This window comes from Falco peregrinus, chromosome Z (genome assembly GCF_023634155.1).
Source record: "Falco peregrinus isolate bFalPer1 chromosome Z, bFalPer1.pri, whole genome shotgun sequence".
Taxonomy (NCBI): Eukaryota; Metazoa; Chordata; class Aves; order Falconiformes; family Falconidae; genus Falco; species Falco peregrinus.
In genome coordinates, this window is record NC_073739.1 from 33,460,274 (window position 1) to 33,482,885 (window position 22,612).

General features: G+C 41.8%; 1 protein-coding gene across 6 annotated transcripts in view; it reads left to right on the forward strand.

Moving 5' to 3' along the window:
* The window catches only part of ZNF462 (zinc finger protein 462), a 94,011-nt gene that overhangs the window by 36,319 nt on the left and 35,080 nt on the right, over positions 1–22,612 (forward strand). For 2 of the 6 annotated variants that reach the window (XM_055790496.1, XM_055790495.1), the window contains exons 2-7: positions 3,727–3,978; positions 4,569–10,054; positions 10,936–11,100; positions 12,741–13,015; positions 16,157–16,275; positions 20,422–20,613. In XM_055790496.1, the coding sequence (XP_055646471.1) occupies positions 3,759–3,978; positions 4,569–10,054; positions 10,936–11,100; positions 12,741–13,015; positions 16,157–16,275; positions 20,422–20,613 (6,457 nt within the window). In that variant the 5' untranslated portion in view covers positions 3,727–3,758. Of the gene's footprint in view, positions 1–3,721; positions 3,979–4,568; positions 10,055–10,935; positions 11,101–12,740; positions 13,016–16,156; positions 16,276–20,421; positions 20,614–22,612 lie in introns of those variants that run through there. The other 4 variants (XM_055790497.1, XM_005241178.4, XM_055790498.1 and 1 more) reach the window with 3 other exon arrangements.

The window sequence follows — 22,612 nt, forward strand, 5'->3', positions numbered from 1 at the left end:
AGTCTCATTTGCCCAAACTTCTGGAAGCTTTCCACTTTTAAGAAAAAATGAGAATACCTCCATATTAAGCACTAAAGCTGTAAATATAAGAGGTTGTAAATGCAAATTAGTCAGACAGTGGTATTTTAATAATTGTTTGGTGATGTTAGCATTGCATTAGTAAGGGTATCTTAGAAGTCACATTGTCTGTAGGTCTTAGAGATTGGTTGTGAATATGTTAGAGGGCATGTGGAATTTATGGGTTTGTTTCATGCTGGTTGTGTTTTGTTGGTTTGGGTTTTTCTTCTCCAGACTTCCTTTTCTGCTGTTGAGTTAGTGGATTTGGTAACACCTCTCTCACTCCACCTCCATTCCCCTCTAAATTTTCCTACCGTGCTGTTTGAAAATGTAAAGGATTATTGAATGAGTTGTCTTAGCTTGATGGAAACGTGCAAATCTTTGTCTCTTTTGCTTGGGGTGTGTGTCTTGCCAGTGTGCTAACATCTGCACTTGAAAGTGCTCTTTGCTGGTGGGTAGGTCGGTCGGTCTGTTTCATATCCCATGCAGACAAAAGACATAAAGATGTGTTTCAGTTTCTTTTGATATATGAGCTCAAACTAGCAGTTTGTGTTTTTCTTTGCCTTTGTGCAGTGCCTGAATTTTAAAGAAAAATGCAGAAATGGTAGAGAATTCCTTACAAAAATGCTTCATCCTGCTTTCAGTGTGATGCATGGTAAAAACATCAAATTTAAGTCCATTCAGCTGTACCTGATGTTTGTTCCTCATAGCCGCAGTAAGGTAAACCTCTTCTCTGACTTGGTGCCTTTGTGATACAGACCCTGCTGAGGTTCAAGCTGGAACCTATTAGAAAGTCTCCATCAGTTTTTGCAGTCGGCAGCTATTAACGATCTCTCAACTGTTCCTTCTCCTTTGTAGCAGAAGGGTACTGTTAGTTTAAGATTGTCTAGACGGCATCCAGCATCCTTGAGGATACCTTCTCCAAGTGTCAGTGTCGTGACTGCTGGAGATGATGGGGATGGTGGTGGTTGTTTACCTCTTGAAGCTGCCAGGATGATCTTTATTTGGAAGCTCAGGTTTGCTCTCACTTCTGGTTTTCTATTTTGTAATCTGGCCTGAAGTTTCCAAGAGAGACAGAGCTGACAGCGTTTTGTGGTGGTGTTTCTAAAGGGTCTGAAGTTTTCCAGGGGTAGGGGGTGGGGTGGGGTGGGGGGGCGTGAGGGGAGAGAGCCAGATTTGTGTGTGTGTTGTTTTTCCTCTCTTGTATACAATGGAGCTTTCAGAGAACCTCTCTTAAAAGGCATAGCTACAGCCTTTGTGTGAAGGGTGTGTCTGCTGGCAGGGTTTGCTGATGCAGACAGGCTGGCTGGCGATTAACAAAGGTCATTAGACTTTGGAATCTGGCAGGGAAATGGGGTGGTGTGTCTTCTGCGCCAAGCAGGAGTACTCCCCAGGGACAGGGCAGGCTGGAGGCCCCCCACCTGCCTCCCCCCCACCTCCTCCTAGTGGGGCTCAGCTGTGTATTGCTTCTGCCTGTAGGACAGCTTGGACCAGGGTCTTGATGCTGTAATGTTCTGTTTCTGGAATGAACCGTCACATTTGTCATCCACGGGATAGGGGAACCAATCCTTGGAGATGGTTGCGGGCGATCTGCTTAGGTGAAGAAGGTGCTGCTTGGGCAGCACAGGGGGACAGTAGCAACATGATTTGGGGGGCAAGTCATGCAGGAGATGGGGAAATGTGTTCTGGGAATGCTGATTTTTCAAGCGTTGCCCAAGGAGGTGGAGGAAAAAAAGAGGAGAAAAAAGGAAAAGCCTGGTGTGCTTGAGATGAAGCTGAGATAAGTGAGGCCATGTTGTGCACAGGCGAGAAGCTCTGAGCCTCTGAGTGCAGGAGTTGTCTGAGCTAAAATGGCTGCTCCCAAAGCTCAGAGGACTAGGGCAGCTTAGTGAGTCTTAAAGCTTCAGTGACGCAGGGGCTCATATCTCTTGAAAGTGTGATAAACACATTCAGCAGAGCTGTGGCTTGTTTGGCTGAGATGAAAGGACTAAGCTTGGGGGATGGGTAGTGAAAACTGGATGATCCGCTTTTCTGTGAAGTGCTCTAAATGCAGGAGTCGTCTGCTCCATGGAAAAATTTGTTTTCAGGTCTAATGGACTGTGCTAAAGGAGACGTGGGGTGGGGCTTCCCTCACTGCTGTAATTTGATCCAGAGCAGATAGCAACCTCTTCCACACAATTTGGTCTGGTGCTTGCACATAAAAGCTTGAGTATCTCGATTGTTGTAACTTTGTTAGCTGAAAAGAAGTTGGTGCAGCGTTCATTTTCTTTATTGGTGGTGGGAGGGAGTAGGGGGGAGAGAAAGGACACGGTGCAGCCTGCTGAGTAATGTAGGTAAATATGTGGAGAGCCTATGTGCTCAGACTGTCCAGAATTTGACTTGCTAGAAGTTTATTTTAGCAGTCTATCAGAAGAAGCATTCTTTCACATAAAATCTTGATGCAGTACCCTCTCTGTGCCTTAGTGTTTTGGAGCTTTCTCCTTGCTGTGGAAATAGCTTCATACGCCACCTACAATAAACACATGGAATTTTCAGTGCTTTGGGCTGCCCTTGTGTCTTGGACCTCTGAAAAACTCAGTTTATCATTTTTATCCAGTGCAATGAATGGAAGCTTAAAGAACTAATTCCTGTATTAATACAGGAAGATTGCTCTTGTGCTTAAGTACTGGACAGGGTAAGAGTGTCTAATTTTTTTTGTTTTGCTTGTGCTTTGTATCTCCTTCATGGTGGTGCAGAAGCGTACAGGTCTCTGTTGCAGGATTAACTGGTCACAAGCTGAACCACCATACTTCATGTTACTGTATCTTATATTGCTTGTACTTCAACATATGTGCGGGGCTTTTGGATAAATCAAGGAAGCCTGTCTCTTGAGTCGTAACTCCTGTTTTCATTGTACTTTTTTAGTATTCCTATTCCTGTTGCTGCCCTTTTCTTCCTCCAGCCCTCTCCATCCCCCAGACTGCTAATATGCAAAGGTCATGTGCCCAAAATAGACTGAAATGAAACTAATCATTTTAACAAAGAATGGAGATGCTCCTACAATGCTTGGTGGAAGTAGGGCAGAGCAAAACATTCTACCTTGGTTCATGTAGCTGCATCTCACCATGCATTTATGTCTTGGTTTTCCACCAACATCAAGACTGTATGTTGACGAGAAAGACATGTTTCTTCCTGGGAAGGCTTTTGGTCTGTAGTAGTGAATCAGGCAGGACTTGGCAACTTCCAGGAGGGTTAGAGTCGGTCTCATGAAGGCAGAAGCCACTGTCTTCTGATTTTAAATTTCAGTGCCTGACTGGGAGTAATGTGCTGTTTCTCGAGCATATAGTTTCTGGTCTTTGAACAAGACAAACTCCTGAAGAACTTCCGTGTCCTGTGTAATAGAAAAACTAAGAGACAGAGTCCCATCGAATCAATAGTCACTTGTCAGAAAGTTGACTGTAGGGTTGAGTCAGCAATTTGTGAGCTACTTAGGTAGGACTCCATGTGAATCTGAATTGATGCCTCTTAATAGGGTAAGCAAAGCTTGAGTTTTGTGCCAGTGTCTTTGTGGAATCTCTGGAAATGACTGAATCAGCATAAACTTGGTATTGCCTGTTTTCAGGATTTGTTACAATGGCATTGCTGTAAAAACATACCTCTTTCTTCTCTCCTCCCCCTGTTTTCTTGCAGAATTTTCTAATGTAAAAGGTCATCCCTGAACCATGGAGGTGCTGCAGTGTGATGGCTGCGATTTTCGAGCTCCATCTTATGAAGACCTGAAAGCTCACATTCAGGATGTTCACACTGCTTTTCTGCAGCCAACTGATGTCTCTGAAGAAAGTCCTAGCCAGCCAAGGTCTGGTTCCATAAATGCTAGCAACCAGACTGAGGTTGAATTTTCTTCTGTAAAGGATGAATTTACAATTGCAGATGAAATAGCAGGTAAATCTCAATCGTAAGATTGATCTCAACTCTAACCCCCTATTTTACATGTGACATTTCTGTGTGTTTTAGTTTCTACTTTTAATGTGATCTAAAAAACTCCTGTTATCTTTATTGCTATGTCAGCAAAACAGATGTGTAGCTTCAGCCATATTGGTTCTGACCACAGCTTTTTCTGTAAATGCAAACATGGAGGATGGTTTTATTTCCCACCTGCTTTTCATGTAGTTCTTCATATTGCTTTTTTGGTTTTCAGATTTACATTGTGGTTCTCCACTGCCATGAACCACTTCAAAATTTTCAACATTATTAGTGTACTAGCTTTATTTTTTCCGCAAGATTATTTCAGAAAAGATCTATCCCAGACTGTCCACCACAGTCATACATATATGTAGAAATTATGCATAACAGTAATTTTTTGTGACCATTGCCAGATATGTAGATCTCCCCATAAGTAAGTGAGGGAATCCTTGTGTGACTATTATCTATGCAGGATGTGATAGCATTCTTACGCATACAGGGTGGGTGGAGAAAAAAGCCTCTTTATTTGATTTTATTTATTTACATATACACCTTAATTCTTGTTTTAGGGCAAAATGCAACAAGTCAGATGGGAACTGGAAGTTACTACAGCCAGAGCCAGACTTTCTATAGTCAGCACATGGCTCCAAATCCTAAACCAACCAACAAGTTTTTCCAGTGCAAGTTCTGTGTCCGTTACTTCCGTTCCAAAAACCTTCTGGTAGAGCACACGCGCAAGGTTCATGGAGCACAGGCTGGGGGGAGCTCAGTGGGGCCACCAACTGCTAGTTCCCTAAATTACAACATCATCATGCATGAAGGGTTTGGCAAAGTTTTCAGTTGCCAGTTCTGCACCTACAAGTCACCCAGGCGTGCAAGGATTATTAAGCACCAGAAAATGTATCACAAAAACAACCTGAAAGAGAGTTCAACTCCTCCTACTGCTGCTGCTGCTGTGTCTGAATCAACATCTGCTTCTGTGCCAGTGCAGGAACCCTGCAAGGAGCTGCCTGCAGAGGTGGTGGAGCGGAGCATTTTGGAATCCATGGTCAAGCCCCTGACAAAGTCTAGGGGCAACTTTTGCTGTGAATGGTGCAGCTACCAGACACCTCGAAGGGAGCGCTGGTGTGACCACATGATGAAGAAGCACCGTAGCATGGTAAAAATACTGTCAAGCCTGAGGCAGCAACAAGATGGAACTGGTGCACCTGATGTACAGAGTAAGAGTGCCCAGAATGCTTCCCCAAACTCTAATTATATCTCCATGAATACAACAGGACGTGAGATGTCAAATGCTAATGTCTCAAACTTCAGGAGCTCTATGGGCAATTCCCTTATCAGGCCCAACTCTTCTACATCTTCCAAGTTTACTTCTATGTCTTACCCTCAAATGAAGCCTAAGTCACCTCACAACTCAAGCATGGTTAATTTGTCTGACAGATCCCGCTATGGAATTGCTGATATGACGAATTCTTCTGCTGACCTGGAAACAAGCAGTATGCTAAATGACTCCAGCTCAGATGAAGAGCTAAATGAAATGGACAGCGAGAATGGCTTGAACTCCATGGATCACCAGACCTCAGGAATGTCTGCAGAGCAGCTGATGGGATCTGATGGCAACAAACTATTGGAAACAAAAGGAATTCCCTTTAGAAGGTATATGAACAGGTTCCAATGTCCTTTTTGCCCTTTCCTGACGATGCACCGCCGAAGCATTTCCCGTCACATTGAGAACATCCACCTGTCTGGGAAGACAGCTGTGTACAAGTGTGATGAATGCCCTTTCACCTGCAAGAGTTCATTAAAGCTTGGTGCCCACAAGCAATGTCACACAGGAACAACATCAGACTGGGACACTATGAACTCTCAGACTGAAAGCATTGCCTCCTCTTTGAATGATAGCACAGCATCTTATGAGAGTGGAAATATAAATGGCAGGAAGTCTGCTGGGATGATGGATCCAGTGCAGCCACAGCAGCAACAGCAACAACAGCAGTCGCCCCAGCCCCATTCACAGCATCCATACAAGTGCACAATGTGCAACTATTCCACCACAACTTTGAAAGGCCTCAGAGTTCATCAGCAGCACAAGCATTCATTCTGTGACAACTTGCCAAAATATGATGGACCGCCATCATCACAAGAGAGTGAGGCAGATGCTCACCCCTCTGCCAGCACAGTGAAGAAGAGTCAGACCTCCATCCTTGGGCTCTCATCTAAAAATAACTTTGTTGCGAAAGCCCCTCGGAAGGTGTCAAATGATTTCCCTTTAGATCTCTCCCCAGTGAAAAAGAGAACTAGAATTGATGAAATAGCAAGCAACCTGCAGAGCAAAATCAACCAAAACAAACAGCAAGAAGATGCTGTGATTAATGTGGAGGATGATGACGAGGATGAGGAGGACAATGAGGTGGAGATAGAAGTGGAGTTAGACAGAGAAGAAGAGCAAACAGAACCAATGATAGAGGTTTCCAGTTCTTATGCACCCCAGCAAATGTGGGGCAGAGAGGCTAATGATTCCCAGAAGGAGACAAACTTTAGAAGCTTGCAGCATGACTACAGTTCCACCAATGGAGCGGAGATTGAGCTCACTTTATCTGAAGATGAGGAAGACTATTACTCGTCTGTCAGCATGAAGGACCATCAGAGCCCCAATGCCTCTGTTTTGGGGAGCCAATCAAACATGTATGGTACCGATCAGAACAATGAGAATTCAGAGTTTAATGACTCTGGCAGGCTTTACTATTGTAAACACTGTGATTTCAGCAACAAATCTGCCAGGAGTGTTAGCACCCACTACCAGCGAATGCATCCTTATATTAAATTCAGCTTTAGGTATATCCTGGATCCCAATGATCACAGCGCTGTGTACCGGTGTCTTGAGTGTTACATTGACTATACAAATTTTGAAGACCTGCAGCAGCATTATGGAGAGCATCATCCTGAAGCTATGAATGTACTGAACTTTGATCATTCTGATCTGATATACCGCTGCCGCTTCTGCTCTTATACAAGCCCGAATGTTAGAAGCCTGATGCCACATTACCAAAGAATGCATCCTACAGTGAAAATTAACAATGCAATGATATTTTCAAGCTATGTTGTTGAGCAGCAAGAAGGGCTGAACACAGAGTCTCAGACACTGAGAGAAATCTTGAATTCTGCTCCAAAAACTATGGCAACCTCCACCCCTGTGGCTCGTGGGGCTGGTGTGCCAGCTGCTTTTAACAAAAGTGCCGCCAAGAGTTTTAGTCCTGAATGTGAAAATCAGAAGGAACCTTCAGTCAATACTGTGGTTGTTTATGACTGTGACGTGTGTTCATTTGCAAGCCCTAACATGCATTCAGTTCTGGTGCATTACCAGAAAAAGCACCCTGAAGAAAAAGCATCATATTTCAGAATTCAGAAGACCATGCGTGTAGTCTCTGTTGACAGGGGCTCTGCCCTGGCTCAGATGTCTTTTGAGTTGGGGACACCTGTCTCCCCAAAATTGTCCAACTTGACTTCTCAACCTCCCCCTCCCCCACCACCACCCCCAGACCTTGCTACTGAACTCTACTATTGCAAACACTGTTCATATAGCAACCGCTCAGTTGTAGGAGTGCTTGTCCACTACCAGAAAAGGCACCCAGAGATAAAGGTCACTGCCAAATATATCAGACAGGCACCCCCCACTGCAGCGATGATGAGGGCTGCTGAGTTGCCACCTGGTATTCAGAGGCCACCAGTGTCAATGCAGCAGTTGAGCCGGGGTGGATCTGAGACCTCTGTGAATCCTCCCGAGAATGAAATGTTCTTCTGCCAACACTGTGATTATGGAAATCGGACCGTGAAAGGCGTGCTCATTCATTATCAAAAGAAGCATCGTGACTTCAAAGCTAATGCAGATGTGATTAGGCAGCATACAGCCACCATTAGAAGCCTTTGTGATCGCAGCCAGAAGAAATCGACTGGCAGTGTGCCTGCTCACACCTCCAGCACTGAACGGGACAAGTCAAAGCTGAGAGCCCTCAAATGCAGGCAGTGTAGCTACACATCACCCTACTTCTATGCATTGAGGAAGCATATTAAGAAAGACCACCCAAATCTGAAGGCCACGGTCACATCCATTCTGAGATGGGCATTTTTAGATGGCTTGATAGAAGCTGGTTATCACTGTGAATGGTGCATTTATTCGCACACGGAGCCAAGTGGTTTGCTTGTGCATTACCAAAGGAGACATCCCGAGCATTATGTTGACTATACATATATGGCAACTAAACTCTGGGCAGGTCCTGATCCTTCCCCTCCTGCCCTAGTAATGCCAACAGAGATAAAGACCTATAAATGCAGAGACTGCATTTTTGAAGCATCTTCCATTTGGGATATTACTAATCACTACCAAGCATTTCACCCTTGGGCCATGAATGGAGATGAATCTGTGTTGTTAGATATCATAAAGGAGAAGGATGCTGCTGAGAAGTCCATCCCACAGCCTGATGAAGCTGGGACAAGGATGGATTCTGAAGACCAGATAACAACATCACAGGTGGATCAGGATGCAGAGTGTGCAGAGGATCCCAGCCTTTCCCAGGAAAAAACTGTTCAACTGGCTTCTGCAAACCCTGCCATCTCCTCCACTCCGTATCAGTGTACAGTTTGCCAGTCTGAGTACAACAACTTGCATGGCCTCCTGACACATTATGGCAAAAAGCATCCTGGCATGAAAGTGAAAGCTGCAGACTTTGCTCAGGATATAGATATTAACCCAGGGGCCGTATATAAATGTAGACATTGCCCATACATTAATACACGTATTCATGGCGTTCTCACACACTACCAGAAACGACACCCATCAATAAAGGTCACTGCTGAAGACTTTGTACATGATGTGGAGCAGTCAAATGATATAGCTCAGAATGACGTGGAAGAGACAAGTAGGATTTTCAAGCAAGGCTATGGTGCTTATCGGTGCAAACTCTGCCCATACACCCATGGAACGCTTGAGAAGCTGAAAATTCACTATGAAAAATACCACAATCAACCTGAATTTGATGTTTTTGCCCAGTCACCACCAAAGATGTCTGCCTCAGTGGAGCCAGACATGGTGACTGAAATCAAGGCTTCGCCAGAAATCACTGTTGAGGATGTTGGGGAAGTCTCTGTGCCAGCACCTCATTTCTCCAGTTCTCATTTAGTGTCTCACACAGTTTTCCGGTGTCAGCTCTGCAAATACTTCTGCTCTACCCGGAAGGGGATAGCGAGGCACTACCGCATTAAACATAACAATGTCCGGGCACAGCCAGAGGGAAAGAACAACCTCTTCAAATGTGCATTGTGTTCATACACCAACCCTATCCGCAAAGGGCTTGCGGCACACTACCAGAAAAGACATGACATTGATGCTTACTACACTCACTGCTTAGCAGCCTCCAGGACGGTAAGCGACAAACCCAATAAAGTGATTATTCCATCTCCTCCCAAGGATGACACTCCTCAGTTAAGTGAGGAGCTGAGGAGGGCTGTAGAGAAGAAGAAATGCTCGCTCTGTTCCTTCCAGTCCTTCAGCAAAAAGGGTATTGTGTCCCACTACATGAAGCGTCACCCTGGTGTTTTCCCTAAGAAGCAGCATGCAAGCAAACTGGGGGGTTACTTCACTGCAGTGTATGCTGATGAGCATGAAAAGCCAACTCCAGCGGAGGAGAGAAATGACTATGAAAAACCTGAGGTGGAGACGGAAGCTCAGGAAATTGAGTGGCTTCCCTTCAGGTGCATAAAATGTTTCAAGCTGTCCTTCAGCACAGCAGAGCTGCTGTGCATGCATTACACAGACCACCACAGCAAGGATTTGAAGAGGGACTTTACTATACTGGGAAGTGGCACCCGCTCTCAGAACCCTGTCTACCAGTGCAAGCACTGTGATACGAAATTGCATAGCACTGCAGAGCTGACTGCACACTTGAATGGTCACAATGAGGAATTCCAGAAGCGTGCCAAACGTCAGGAGAGGAGGAAGCAGCTTTTGAGCAAGCAGAAATATGCAGATGGTGCTTTTGCAGATTTCAAACAAGAGAGGGTAAGGATTTGTGTTTCTGGTCTCCCTCCCTGCTCCCTGCCAGGGAGCCCACTAATGCCCACTTGCATGTTGTCTTTGACAGCCAAATGACCAGAGGCTAATGAATGACTCAGCATGGCAGTGAGCTCCATAAGTCAGTTACACATTCTGCTTTAATTTCCTCATCCATCTTTCACATCTCTCTAGGTTCTGTAGGAAGCCTTGCTCCTTCCTACTCCTTCCTTCAGTATTTTCTCTTCTCTGCTTTCCTTCCTCCCACCCTTGTGGAAGGCCTTCTCTATCAGACAGTTACTTGTTCCTTTGTGGCAGGGCTGCCATGTACTTTGTTGCAGATTCTTTACAAAATGTCCCATTACCCTCTTCAGTGTACCTCTGAATAAACACATCAGTTTCCTTCTCAGCCTTCTGACTGTCTCAGGACTTCCTCTGATTAAGGATTCCGTATTAACATGAGCGCAGTCTGTCTGGTAACTGAAGCTCTAGGCAAGTGCCTCATAAGCAGAAGACCAAATTGTGCTCCTTTCCTTGCCCACTTACCCCCTTCCTTCTGCTTCAGTTTGAAATATACTTGCTGTGGAAAAGCTCCACACAGCTGTTGGGGAAGTCATAGTGTCATGGGAGAGCATAGTGTCAGGCCAAACTGAATGGTCTTCTAAAGGGCCACTGTTACACAGAATCTGAAGGTTTCTCCTGCACAAATGTCTTGTCCACTTACTCTGGAGGCATTAATAGATGTCTACAAAAATCAGCCTAGCAGTTCTACAAAACAGGATATGTGTACATCAAGTGTAATCTCCTTTCTGGTGTAAAATGTGGTCTGTGTTCCTAAAAATGAGATAATAAAGCATACTTCACTGATATATGATTGTGTACTCAAACAGGCTTTTGGACACTTGGAAGATGTTTCAAAACTTAAGGAGAGGAAGGTGGTTGGCTACAAATGCAAGTTTTGCGTGGAAGTCCATCCAACACTTCGAGCCATCTGTAATCACCTCCGCAAACATGTCCAGTATGGGAATGTCTCTTCTGTGTCAGCTACAGTAAAGGTAAGAATTTTAAAAAGACAACTGAAGGTGATTGCCATTTCTTGCATTGTTTAAAATAAAGGACTCATTGAAAACTTATGGAGGACTCTTGTGAAGTTGAATGGTTTTTGAACTGTATATTCCAGTTCAGTATGATGTTTTAATTTAACACTAACGTTTCTGAAGTGCATTTTGTTTATTTTAAGATGTTTTAACTTTTTTCCACTCTTGATCTAGGGACATGAAGACTATTTAATTCTCATTTCTTCTCAGCCACAAAGGAGTTGATGTCGTTGATGACCGAACGGCTTGTTTTATGAGCAGGAGACTTCTTTCAGCTATTCTGGGCTACATCTCTGCTTAGTTAAACCCTAAAAGGGCTGCTTGTTTTCTTTTTGGTTTTGTTTTTGTTTTTTTTTTTAAAGAAGAGGAAGTTTGCACATGCGAAATGTGTGAAGTTGCTTGTGGTACACCTTTTCACATGATATTTGCATACTCTCTCCAAACAAAACATTCAGTGGCCATATAAGCCAGTGGTCCCATTCAGGTGAATAGGTAAAAATGTGTTATTCCTTTCTCCCTGTGAAAGGGGATGCCTTCTAGGACATACCCAAGGATAGGGCCTGCTCTACAGCCTGATTTCCAGGATATTGGCAGGGGCAGTGGAAGTGCAACAATGCTGTGGGAACTAGCTGTAATCTTTCTCGTCCTGTGGTGAGCTCATGGGGAAGACTTCTGCTGCCTAACCAAGGGTGCTTCTTTTGTGACATCATCTGCTTGTTGTGAGGAAGCCGAGTCCTTCATAGCCTAGCTCATGCTACCTGAGAGAACTTTCATTGCCCTGCCACTGACCATCCTTTACCTTACCTGGTACTACTGACAGATTCAGATGCTTCCCTCCTAGCAGACCATTTCCTTTTCTCCTTGCTTCTCAAGTGAAGTTCATGTAGGGTCAGTGCTTTCTTTTGAGTAAATAGAAATTTTGCAGCATGGAACAAAAGCTGAAATTATGGCCAAAAGAATGGCATGGAAAAACTCTTACAGGTTCTTGAAGTTGCTGCAAAAATGCATTCTCTGGTTAGAAGAGAGAGAGGAGAGAGAGGAGAGAGGAGAGGAGAGGAGATGAGAGGAGAGGAGATAAAAAAAATTACTTTTGCTTTTATTTTTAAAGAGAATTCTAGGGTCTTAGAGTACTGGCTGCTTTCTTGTGAATTTGACACTGATGGACAAAGTCTACTATAGCCTAGACTACTGTATTAGTCTGCAGAGTAGCTACACTGTAAGCTAGAGCAAAATAAAATAAAATTAACTTGCTCTGTACCTTAATAGTATTTATCTGATCAAGTTTAGAAGATTCAGATCAAGACCATTGAAAGACAGTTGATTCGATTTCTTGTCTTTTTGTATTATCTGACACAAATTTGATGAAGGAGTGAGATTCTTTTTTTACATATGCATGTTTGATATGATAGATACAATTACATTTTTCCCTCCCAAGAGAAGGCCTTTTCTTCAGAAAGCCATTGATGTGGAGTTTGTGTAGGGATATATTTAGAAAAACAATGCAGTGGGAAACCTAGGCATTATAATGAACACGTGGGAAAGACATAGGGCAGAAGGGAGAGAGAATTGATGGCTTTGGGGGGATATGTGTTTTTTAGCAGGAAGCTGAAGATCCTTCAAACACAACTTTGATGGAGGGTTTTGAGGGAGCCAAAGACCCTGGCATTATGGAATTTACAGAAGCTGAATCTGGAGCATCCTTGGAAGATGAAACCAGGCCTGGGGGCTACCACTGCAGCCAGTGTGACCGGGTTTTGATGTCTATGCAGGGTCTGCGATCTCACGAGAGGAGTCACTTGGCTCTGGCCATGTTTACCCGGGAAGACAAGTACAGCTGCCAGTATTGCTCCTTTGTCTCTGCTTTCAGGCACAAGTAAGTTGTGACTTTTATTTTTCTTTTCAAAAGAGACACAAACTAGCACTACTGTTTTGTAGGTTGACATTGAAGAAGTCTGCACTCAACGTCTTCTTGAGCAACACATTTCTCAGTATTTAGGTATTTTCCATGCTGCAAAATGTTTGGCCATTATAAGTGGCTATTTATAAAAGGTTGCATCTTTATATCTTCTTGAATTTATTTAAGCCCTATGTTTTTTGACGTGTAGGGGAGAAGCATGCAAGCAAAAGAATAGGACTTCTTTCAGTAGGCAAACAGAGAAGGCCACCACTTATGCAACCTTCTCAAATGCATGAGACTTAACAAGCCAAGAAGAGGAGAGAAAAGTATTTGCTTTCTTAATCTTTCATACATAAGGAACTTCTGCTGCATATAACTACCTTGTTTATAATTACTACAACTTCTTGATGATTGAGATTTCATTTCTAATGTTAAATAACTTACCTTAAAATTTTTTTATTAGTTATGATATGAAATGTCAGTCTACAAATATTTCAAGTTCACACTAGTGTGGTATACTAGTGACTCCCTCAGCCTGTTTCTTTGATGTAGCATGTAAAAAATACGTAGTCTTCATTAATAGTCACGTTTCTTATGATTTGTTTCCCTAAGGTCGACTTTGCCTTAAGCTGGGTAGTTTTTAAAATTACTTTTTTGTCATTTTACATATATATATATGTGTGTGTATACATATATATAGCATGGCCCCCAACAATGGGGTTTGTGGGATTTTTTCCACTGTCATCTTGGACTGACTCACAGGTGCATGTTTTCTTTAATTTCTGGGGAAAGAGCTGCTTATTTATTGTTTTAACAAAATAAGTGAGATCCAGGTGCTCATTTGATGTATTCATAGCACTGTCAGTAGCACTCTTAAATTTGAGGGTGCTGTTTTGCAATCAAATGCATGTAGCAGAGAAAGCATGATAAAAAGCATTTTTTAACTCCATATGTTACAAAGCAACATTTCTGCTACTGTCACAGCAATGCAAATTGATTCCACAGTTTCTTCCGCTTTGTTGTAAAGGTCTATAGGATTGAGCAGCCAACAGTAAGAAAGGGACTGGGAGAAGGATGGGTACTACTGGGTGTATCCCACCCTGCTTTGGCAAGGCTGACAGTGGGGTACAACCCTACCTCAAATAGCTCATATAACCTGTTATTTGCCTAGTAAACTGGTTTGCCTCTAAAATCAGACTTTGAGTTTGGTCTCTAGTCATTGTTTCCTACCTAGGAAGTGAATAAAGTACTGTCCTACAAGTGGAAGGACAGGTAAGCCAGAAAGTGGTGGATGGCAGCTAAGAATTTTGCAGGTATCACCTCACCCTAATAAGGGTTGTCACTGTTGTTGAATTGGTCTTCATCTTTTATTTTGTTTCTGGTGCAATTACTCTCTTGGGAGATGAAGTCTGTAAAAGAAACCAAACCAGCTATTTAAACAGCCCACTGTTATCCCAGTTCTGATCAAAACTTTAAAACCTGCCTTCAGAAGAATTTTGCTGGCAAAATACGTGGTTGTGAATATATTTTTAATTATTACTATGTAGAATACTGTAGAGTATATATTTAGAATAGCTTGATATGTATTATATACAACTTTGGCAGCCTGCTTTAATTGTTAAGTAAGTTCATTCCCTGTCAGCTGTTTAAAACAAATTTTGTTCTATGAAGTATTCACTGCAAGTGTTTAATGTCTTGCTCATTTAGGAGACTTTTTTCCCATTTCTTTGGAAAAACTGTCCATTTTATCTTGGTACAAACTCCATCTCATATTTCTATCAAATTGTATTTATGTGAAATGGCCCTGAGAGGAGACAGAAGTTCGTTTTTTGGGTTTTTTTGCTATCATCAGATCTTTGAATACACAGGCTTCAGTGTTAGCTCTCATAAACATATTTTCTGGCTCAAGCTCTTGTCAATGTGGGACTAAAGATCCCATGACAATGTTGTGTAGTCTGTAAGGGCTGGAACAACTTCCACTTGATCTCTGTGTTGATACTCAGTAAAAAAAGAACAGGACAATTTAGGAATAATAAAAGAAAATATGCCTGAAATACATCTGGAATTAAGGTGGCAGGAGGGGGATAGTTTTGGCAAATTGCCACTCCTCCAGTGTGCTGTATCTGTCCTGTTGTTCCATCACCATGTATAAGACGACTCAAACTTAAGATTAGATCACAAAGCATGAATGTGTCCAAAGAAGAAGCTGTACTTGAAATGTTTACAATCCAAGCTGAAACTACCTGCCTGCCACCTGGAGACTCTGAATTCATAGCTGTCAGCCACAGTGTAGGAGCTGCAGAGCTCTGCAGGACTCACTCAAAATGAATTTGATCTTCTGTTAGAACGTGTGGAAAACATCCTTTTACTCCCTTCCAAAATTTACTGAGCTGTTATAAAGAACTTGGGAGAGAGAGCACTGATCACTCTCCAGTATTGAGACTGTTGGTAGCTTCCAGTTTTCCTCAAGAAAGTAGAGGCTGGACTTTAGCACCCCGTCTTCTCTTGGTGAGCTTCAGGCAGAATCTGCCACACTTACTTCTGAAGCTCTGCTGCCTTTTAATCCTGGAACTCATCAACTCTAGCCTGCTGGCACCCTCCCCAGAGCAGGATCTCTAATCTGCTTTTGCTGCTGTAACCAAAAGGCGGCTTCCTCAGTAAAGCTGGTCAAAAATACTTCTTCCCCACACCCCTGCCCCTGCTTCCCCGATCAACAGAACAAAAGGGGGCATATTTTCAGAAAAATGTTTCCCAGGAGAAAAATTCTGTAATGGTAATTTTTACTATTCTTGTCTGTTTCTTGTTTCTTCAACTGGTCCTTTAAGTCTGAATCAGGTATAATTTAATTTATACTGATCTTGCCCTGTAAGTTTATTTAAGTGGCTTGCTTTCTCCATAACAGAATTGGTGTCAGCTCTGCTCCTTTTCCTCAGATTAGATTCTACTTTATTCTGTAAGCAGACCTATTGAATTTTAAGAGAGAGTATGAGAATGGATAGTTGAGCCTGCTCTGCCTCTTATTTATGGTTGCTATGAAGTGTTTTGCTTTGCATCTGAGGGAATAGTTGAAATGATTGACTCTTTTGTGTTTCCTTTTTCTGTCTTTCTCTTTTCAAGTCTGGATCGACATATGCAGACCCATCACGGACACCATAAGCCATTCCGTTGCAAACTGTGCCCATTCAAGTCCTCTTACAATAGCCGCCTGAAAACCCATATACTCAAGGCTCATGCTGGTAAGTTTTCTCTCTCAGTTTTGCAGTGCAGCAGCTGAAATGGCCCGTGTATTCTTGTTGCTGATCAGAGATGCTGGTTTGAACCACGTGTTTTGTCACCAGAGGTGGGTAAGATTTTCAAAGGCAAGTCAGGATTGTCCAGCCTACACGCCTGTTGGAATCTGTGGGAGTTTGGATAATGTTTTTAGAAGGACAAGAAAGGACGGGGTACTTCAAGAATGTCTTAATTTTCTTCTATTTTCTTTTATATGAATGATTCTTATTATTGTTATATCTGCTTGTTTCCAACAGAACTCAGTAAGTCCACTTACACCATCAGTGTTTTAATGGATTGGTAGTGAGCTTTGCTCTGCTATGTTTGTATTTATGTACGTGCTTTAGGTGACTCTGGGAAAAGGACTGTGGATTACACAAATGAAACACTGCAAACTTTGGGAGTAAAGTCTGTGTAGCAGACTGAGAATGGCACGATTCCATTATTGTACATGGGAAGTTGTCTTGCAGATCTCTGTATTGCAGTGTGGAATCTGTACAAGCCAGCAAGCAGGCAGACATGCTTCTGAAGAACAAGAACAGGGAAGGAGTTGCATCATACAAGATAGGTCACCTCAAGGTGTTGTACCTTTGCTTGTTGAGAAGTGCAAGACTCAGAATTTCCTCATCTTTATTCCTTGGCCCTAGACTCTTGGCACCGTCACACATCATGCATTGAAAGCTTATCAGAATACTGGAGTCAAAAACCACTGGCTCCATTGGTTACAGTTGCATCTTTGTTATTAAAAGGACAAAAAAATCAACCCTCAAATCACAGTCCAAACATGCATTCTGGTGGAAATAACAGAATACCGACCAATCAAAAAAACTGCACACTAGCCCAGTTGTTAAAAACTGGCAAGTAGAAACTCCTGGAACAGATGATAAAAGGGCTAGAAGTATGCTCATTTATTACTTGTTTGCACTATGTCATATAGTCAGGTTGAGGTGGAGGAGGAAGATGGGAGAATAGGGAGAAAAGGTTGAAGGAATTTATAGCTGTCTGCTGATGAAAAAAGGTAATTGTCACCATTGATCCAAAGGTACTTTTCATCTACAAAAATATAGGAGGGATTGATGGTCACTTGCACTGCGTTTTCTGTATTGATTTCGGATTTCACAGAGCTTGTGCCAGGACCCTTTTCTGTACTTGACTGGGTATTGTGGATTAGCTTAATTTTTGCCAACCTCCTGTTGTATGAGACCGTGGCATTCTGACCTTTCATGGAAATCCAACTGTATGCAGCAGTTTCAGTTCACAGAGTCCCACATCTGGTACAGAGGTGACATGGTTCTTTATCTTCGCCAACCGTAAAATAATGTTTTGTTTATGCTGTTTTACAGTTGGGCTACATTGTGTTACCTTGTTTGAGCCTGCCAGATTTTTAGAGCCAAAGTTAGCATGCAACTAGTATTTACTTCACACTCCTCTTCATGTAAGCCACTGATTTATTTATCATGAATTCATGCTCTAGACCTTGATTAGTGGACACGCCACAAAGGACCATGTTTTGCATCATACAGGAACACAATTTCATGGCTGCCTAGATAGTGTTTCCATTACTTGTGTAATAGGATTGGTAAAGGTTTATGGTCTGTTTCTACCTCAGTCCATTTCTACCAAGCAAATAAATTTTGCATCACAGAAAAATTGCTTGGTATGTTTTTCAGTCAGAGCTTTGCTTTTTTGTGTTTTGAGTCAATCTCTCAGAAGTATGTACTACTGAATAAACCTGTTATGATGACTTTTCCTCAGACTCCCCATTTTTGCAGTAACATGGTGGTTCTCTGAAACTGTTTTGATGCCAATTTTTTGTTAATCATCTCATTATCAGATTGTTTAGAAGTGGAAACTTCAGTCCCCCTGAATTTATCTGAAGTGTCCCAGGGATCTTTAAAATTCAGTAAAATCCTGAAGTCTTCTACTCAGTCTCCTTCTCCCTCATTTTCTGGGCATGGGTCAGATTTCAGTGGAATACAAAATGTGTTGTTGCCTAAGAGCTGGTACCAGTCAGTGTTTCAGGCGTTTGTTTTTAATCCAGTATGTGCTATCTCCTTTTGCATGGAGCAGAATAGTTTGCAGTATCTCTAAATTGGCTGTCTGTTGTTTTCAACTGAACTTTTTCACCTGTTCTTTTTTTTTCTTATTTTTTTGAGGCGCTTTTGTTAGCATTTTCTAGTGTCTTTGCTTCATTAGTAATGACACCAGATGTGCTGTGTGCCCAAATGGATGATTGTAAGAGAGTATTGGCCCTGCTCAATTTCTGTGCAATCTGGAACATAATGCTTAGAGTTGAGTGTTGAGACGCACTACATAAATTTTGAGATGTATTTATTTGTGTGTTTGTTAATACAATAATTTTATGAAATGCAAAACTAGTGGTCAAAAAAGTGCAGAAGGTTTCTTTTGAACCAGACTGTAGTTTTTCCTCTGCAATCAAACACATCCTTTCATACCCTGTTATGGTTGAATAGTGGGTATATTTATTAGTTGTGTCTAGACTGCTTAATATGCAATCATCCTTTATTTCGTTTAATGTCTTGTGGTGCTTTTAAGTTAACAGTTGGTGCCTGTTGTTGTCCAGGAATCTCTTATGTTAACAAACCATGAAGGTCTATATCTGTATCTCACTGGTATCTTGCACCTTGAAGTTTCCTTTGTCCTTTTATTATCCTGTTCCATTGAACAACTTGTTGTATGTATTATACAAAAAATGTTTTCTTTCTATTGCTAAAAATGTAATGTATGACTGATGTAATATACAGGTGAGGATTACCATTTGAAAAAACATGGGACAATTTCTTGTTTCACCATTTCAGACTCTTAAGTGATCTGTTCATTTCCAGATGCACCCAAAGAGGCTTTTTAAGAGTTTTTATTTTGTCCCCAGGATTAGCATAGTTTTTCTGGAAGAGAGGGGTGGGAGTTATTTTTATGTAGGATGGTTGCTAGTCTTTTCAGATGTGCTTACTCTGACTTGCTGCAATACGTGTGTTTTCACATTCTCTTTCGGTTCACTTATTTCCTGTGTTGGAAACAATGCTGTTTGGGAACCTCATTTGCTAAATTTGTTGAGAGATGGAAAACGTGTTCTGCTTCGTTCATTACCAGAACTCTTGTTCTGCTGTTACTATTCATTAATATATCTCTCGTATATTAGTTTTGGCACTTTATGTACAACTCATATATGGCCAGTGTTACTCTTGTACATGGAAGTGGCACTTCCAAAACAATAACTTGGCACCTGTATAATATCACATTCTTTGTGTTGGGACAGTTTCACTTTGTGTTCCAGTTGCCTCCATGCTTAATGCAAAACAAATCTTGTCTCAGGATTTGTTTCCCCTTGTTTGCTGTCTCTCTGGCTCGGAATGTATTCAAAATTAAATTCACTACTGTTCATTACCTCTGTTCTTTCACTTCTTTTAGTGCTTTTTCATAACACACATTCACATAGCCTTATAGATATGCACTGTTCTTGGTATTGCCATGTTCACTTCTTGTAGTAAACCGACCTTGACTTGGTTAACAGTTCTATGAAGATTATTCCTGCTAATAGCAAGTTTTTCATAAGGAAAATGCAACCTCCCCCAAATGTAAATTCCACCCCCCACCACCCCCCCCGAGGTTTGTTGGTTTTGGGGTTTTTTTTTGAGAGGTCTTTGTTAGCATTTTGTAGTGGCCTACTTGCTTCATTAATAATGATGTTGGATGTGCTGCATGCAGAAAAAGATGACTTCACCCTCTATAGTTGCTATGCTCCCAAAGAAATTTGGAAGTGTTACAGTTAAGTGATTCCATTTTCATCCCAGAGTCTGTTTTCTTCTCATACCATGCAACATAGGCATGCTAAGAGTTTGGTCTCTGTTTTTTGGCATCGGTCACTTTACAAGGATCTGCAGTTGTCAGAAAGTGATACTTCGGTCCAAAGCAGGTGTCTGTACCATGGACTCCAGACTGCTCCAACGAGGAGATGCACATAGCTTGTTTGGGATCAGTTTTTCGCTGAAGAGTCCATGGGAATTTTACTGCCAAGTTCAGTAGGAGAAGTATGGGGGCCCCATTTTGTTTCTTTTGTGAGCTGATGACTTGCCTGTATTTCGCTCACCCAGGTGAACATGCCTACAAATGTTCCTTCTGCTCATTTTCCACCATGACAATCAGCCAGCTGAAAGAGCACTCCTTGAAAGTGCATGGGAAAGCACTGACACTACCAAGACCCCGCATTGTCAACCTTGCAGCCTCACACGCCCACCACACCTCCAAGAACCACACTCCTGCTGAAGAAGTGGAGGACTCTAATGGTAAGAGGTGCCTCAGAGCAAGAATTAATTGTCTAAGGTGCCACTTAATATTTTTATTACAAAAAACTACATCAGGCAGCTTGCCCAAAAAGCAGCTTCATTTGATCATTAACAAAAAACCAGAAGTTGCATCAAAACCAAATCATAAACATGGTGTTGTAGGAAGTGACCTGCTTTAGATCCTCACCAGTTCACACAACATTAGCTTAATCCTGTCGCCAGTTGATTTTGGAGTATGTCAGTGCTGGCTTTACTTCTTAGCAGAGATTTAAATTGTAGAAAATTTTCAAAGGCAGAGCTTCTATTGATAGCCAGTGGGAAAGGGATCATCTAATTCTGTCCATGCTCCTGAAAAACACCCCTTTATCTTGTTAGCAGAGCACTTCAATGAAACCACATGGTTAAGCTTAAAATGTGAACCTGTAATGATAATAAAAGTAATTATTCTTCTTGTCCTTGCTACAGAGGACACCAAATGTACCTTCAGATATTAAGCTGCATCTGCAGGAAGGAGAATCTGAGAACTGTTTTCTTTTCCATGCTTTCTTTGAAAGCTGTTAATCCCCTTGTACTGAAGGAGTATGCAGAAGATATATTTAGAAAGAAGTAGAGGAGAGGACACTGTTAGCAGGGAAAATTCAGACTCATAGAAGATGTGTGGTTTCACAGCAAGCATTAAGGCTTTTTAAGTGGTAACTTATGAAGCACATTTTGGGTGTGGCTTCCTGCCAAATAAGAAAAGACCTGGGTATCACTTCCTGCCAGTTAAGAAAAGAGGTGGACTTGGGGGAAAAAATCTTAATTCCTGAATGAGTTGCATTGACATGGGAGGAGAATGTATGTGACTATAAATAAAAGGTTAGACCTGCAGATGTTCAAATAACTGGGATGGATGGAGAGTGTATTAGAAGAGGGGGAAGAAATAGCTTTTTTCAAGAAGTGTGAGAGGTTCTTAGGGGGTTTTTTTGTTGTTACTGTTTTTCTTGGGTTATGGGCAAACTAAGGATGGTAGGTAAATATTATCAGTAATCACTTTATAGCATTTTTGGTCTTCCATCTTTCCTTCTTTCCTTTCTCACCAGAAAAGAGCGTGAAATGAGGCTGAAAAATAAGAAATTAGTTCAGAAAATGTCACAAATGAATTTGAAGAAAAAAGTAATCACCATATAAATATTTTATTGAGGAACAAGAGAGACATGAATAATAATTTTTGTGGTTTAGCATGTCATTTCTGGGGTCAGAATCAGAATCTTACCAGAAGATTTTGACCAGCTGCCCTCAAGACTACCTTTTGTCAAAGGGTTGTCTGGAACAGTGCAATGAAGACTTACTAACTGAGCTTTTATTTTTGATAATGCTAGTTTAAACTAATCCAACAAGCAGAGTACATCTTGTGATCTATTCTGCTGCCTTTTTATTGCTTTTTAAAAAAAAAAGTTCCTTTACTGACTAAGAAGTAGAGAATAATTTTCAGTGGCTCTCCTAGTCTTTCCTGTGTGTTAGCCATCTTTTGGTAGCAATGAAGTGTTGGGAGATACAGAAGGATGGTATTTGAATTTGGGGAACTCCTTTTTTTGCTTATCCCAGGAGCTAAAAGTCGTGGTTAGTGAAGTTAAAATTCAAGTGCAGATCTCTGTAGAAGATAATTTTACAGCTTCTAGGGACTTTAATTCAAAATAGACAAAATGATGACTCTGTTAACAAAACCATTTCATGAAGTTGACTACGTTACCTAGACCTGTATTGCAGCCTAAAACCAAGGCAGAATTTGTCCCAGTTAGCTTGATCAACTTTAAACAGGGTTAATGGTTAAGTCACTTTGACAATAATAGAAACCACCCACTGGGGAGCTAGTCAGAAGCGTACAGGTGTTATAGTAGTCGTGTTAACATTTTCAGCATTGCTTGAGGAAGGAATAACCTGTTTTAAGTAATTTTTTTACATTAGTAAGTTGGCTGCAGATCAAGTTTATTTTTGGTTTTTAGAAGGAAATAAAACA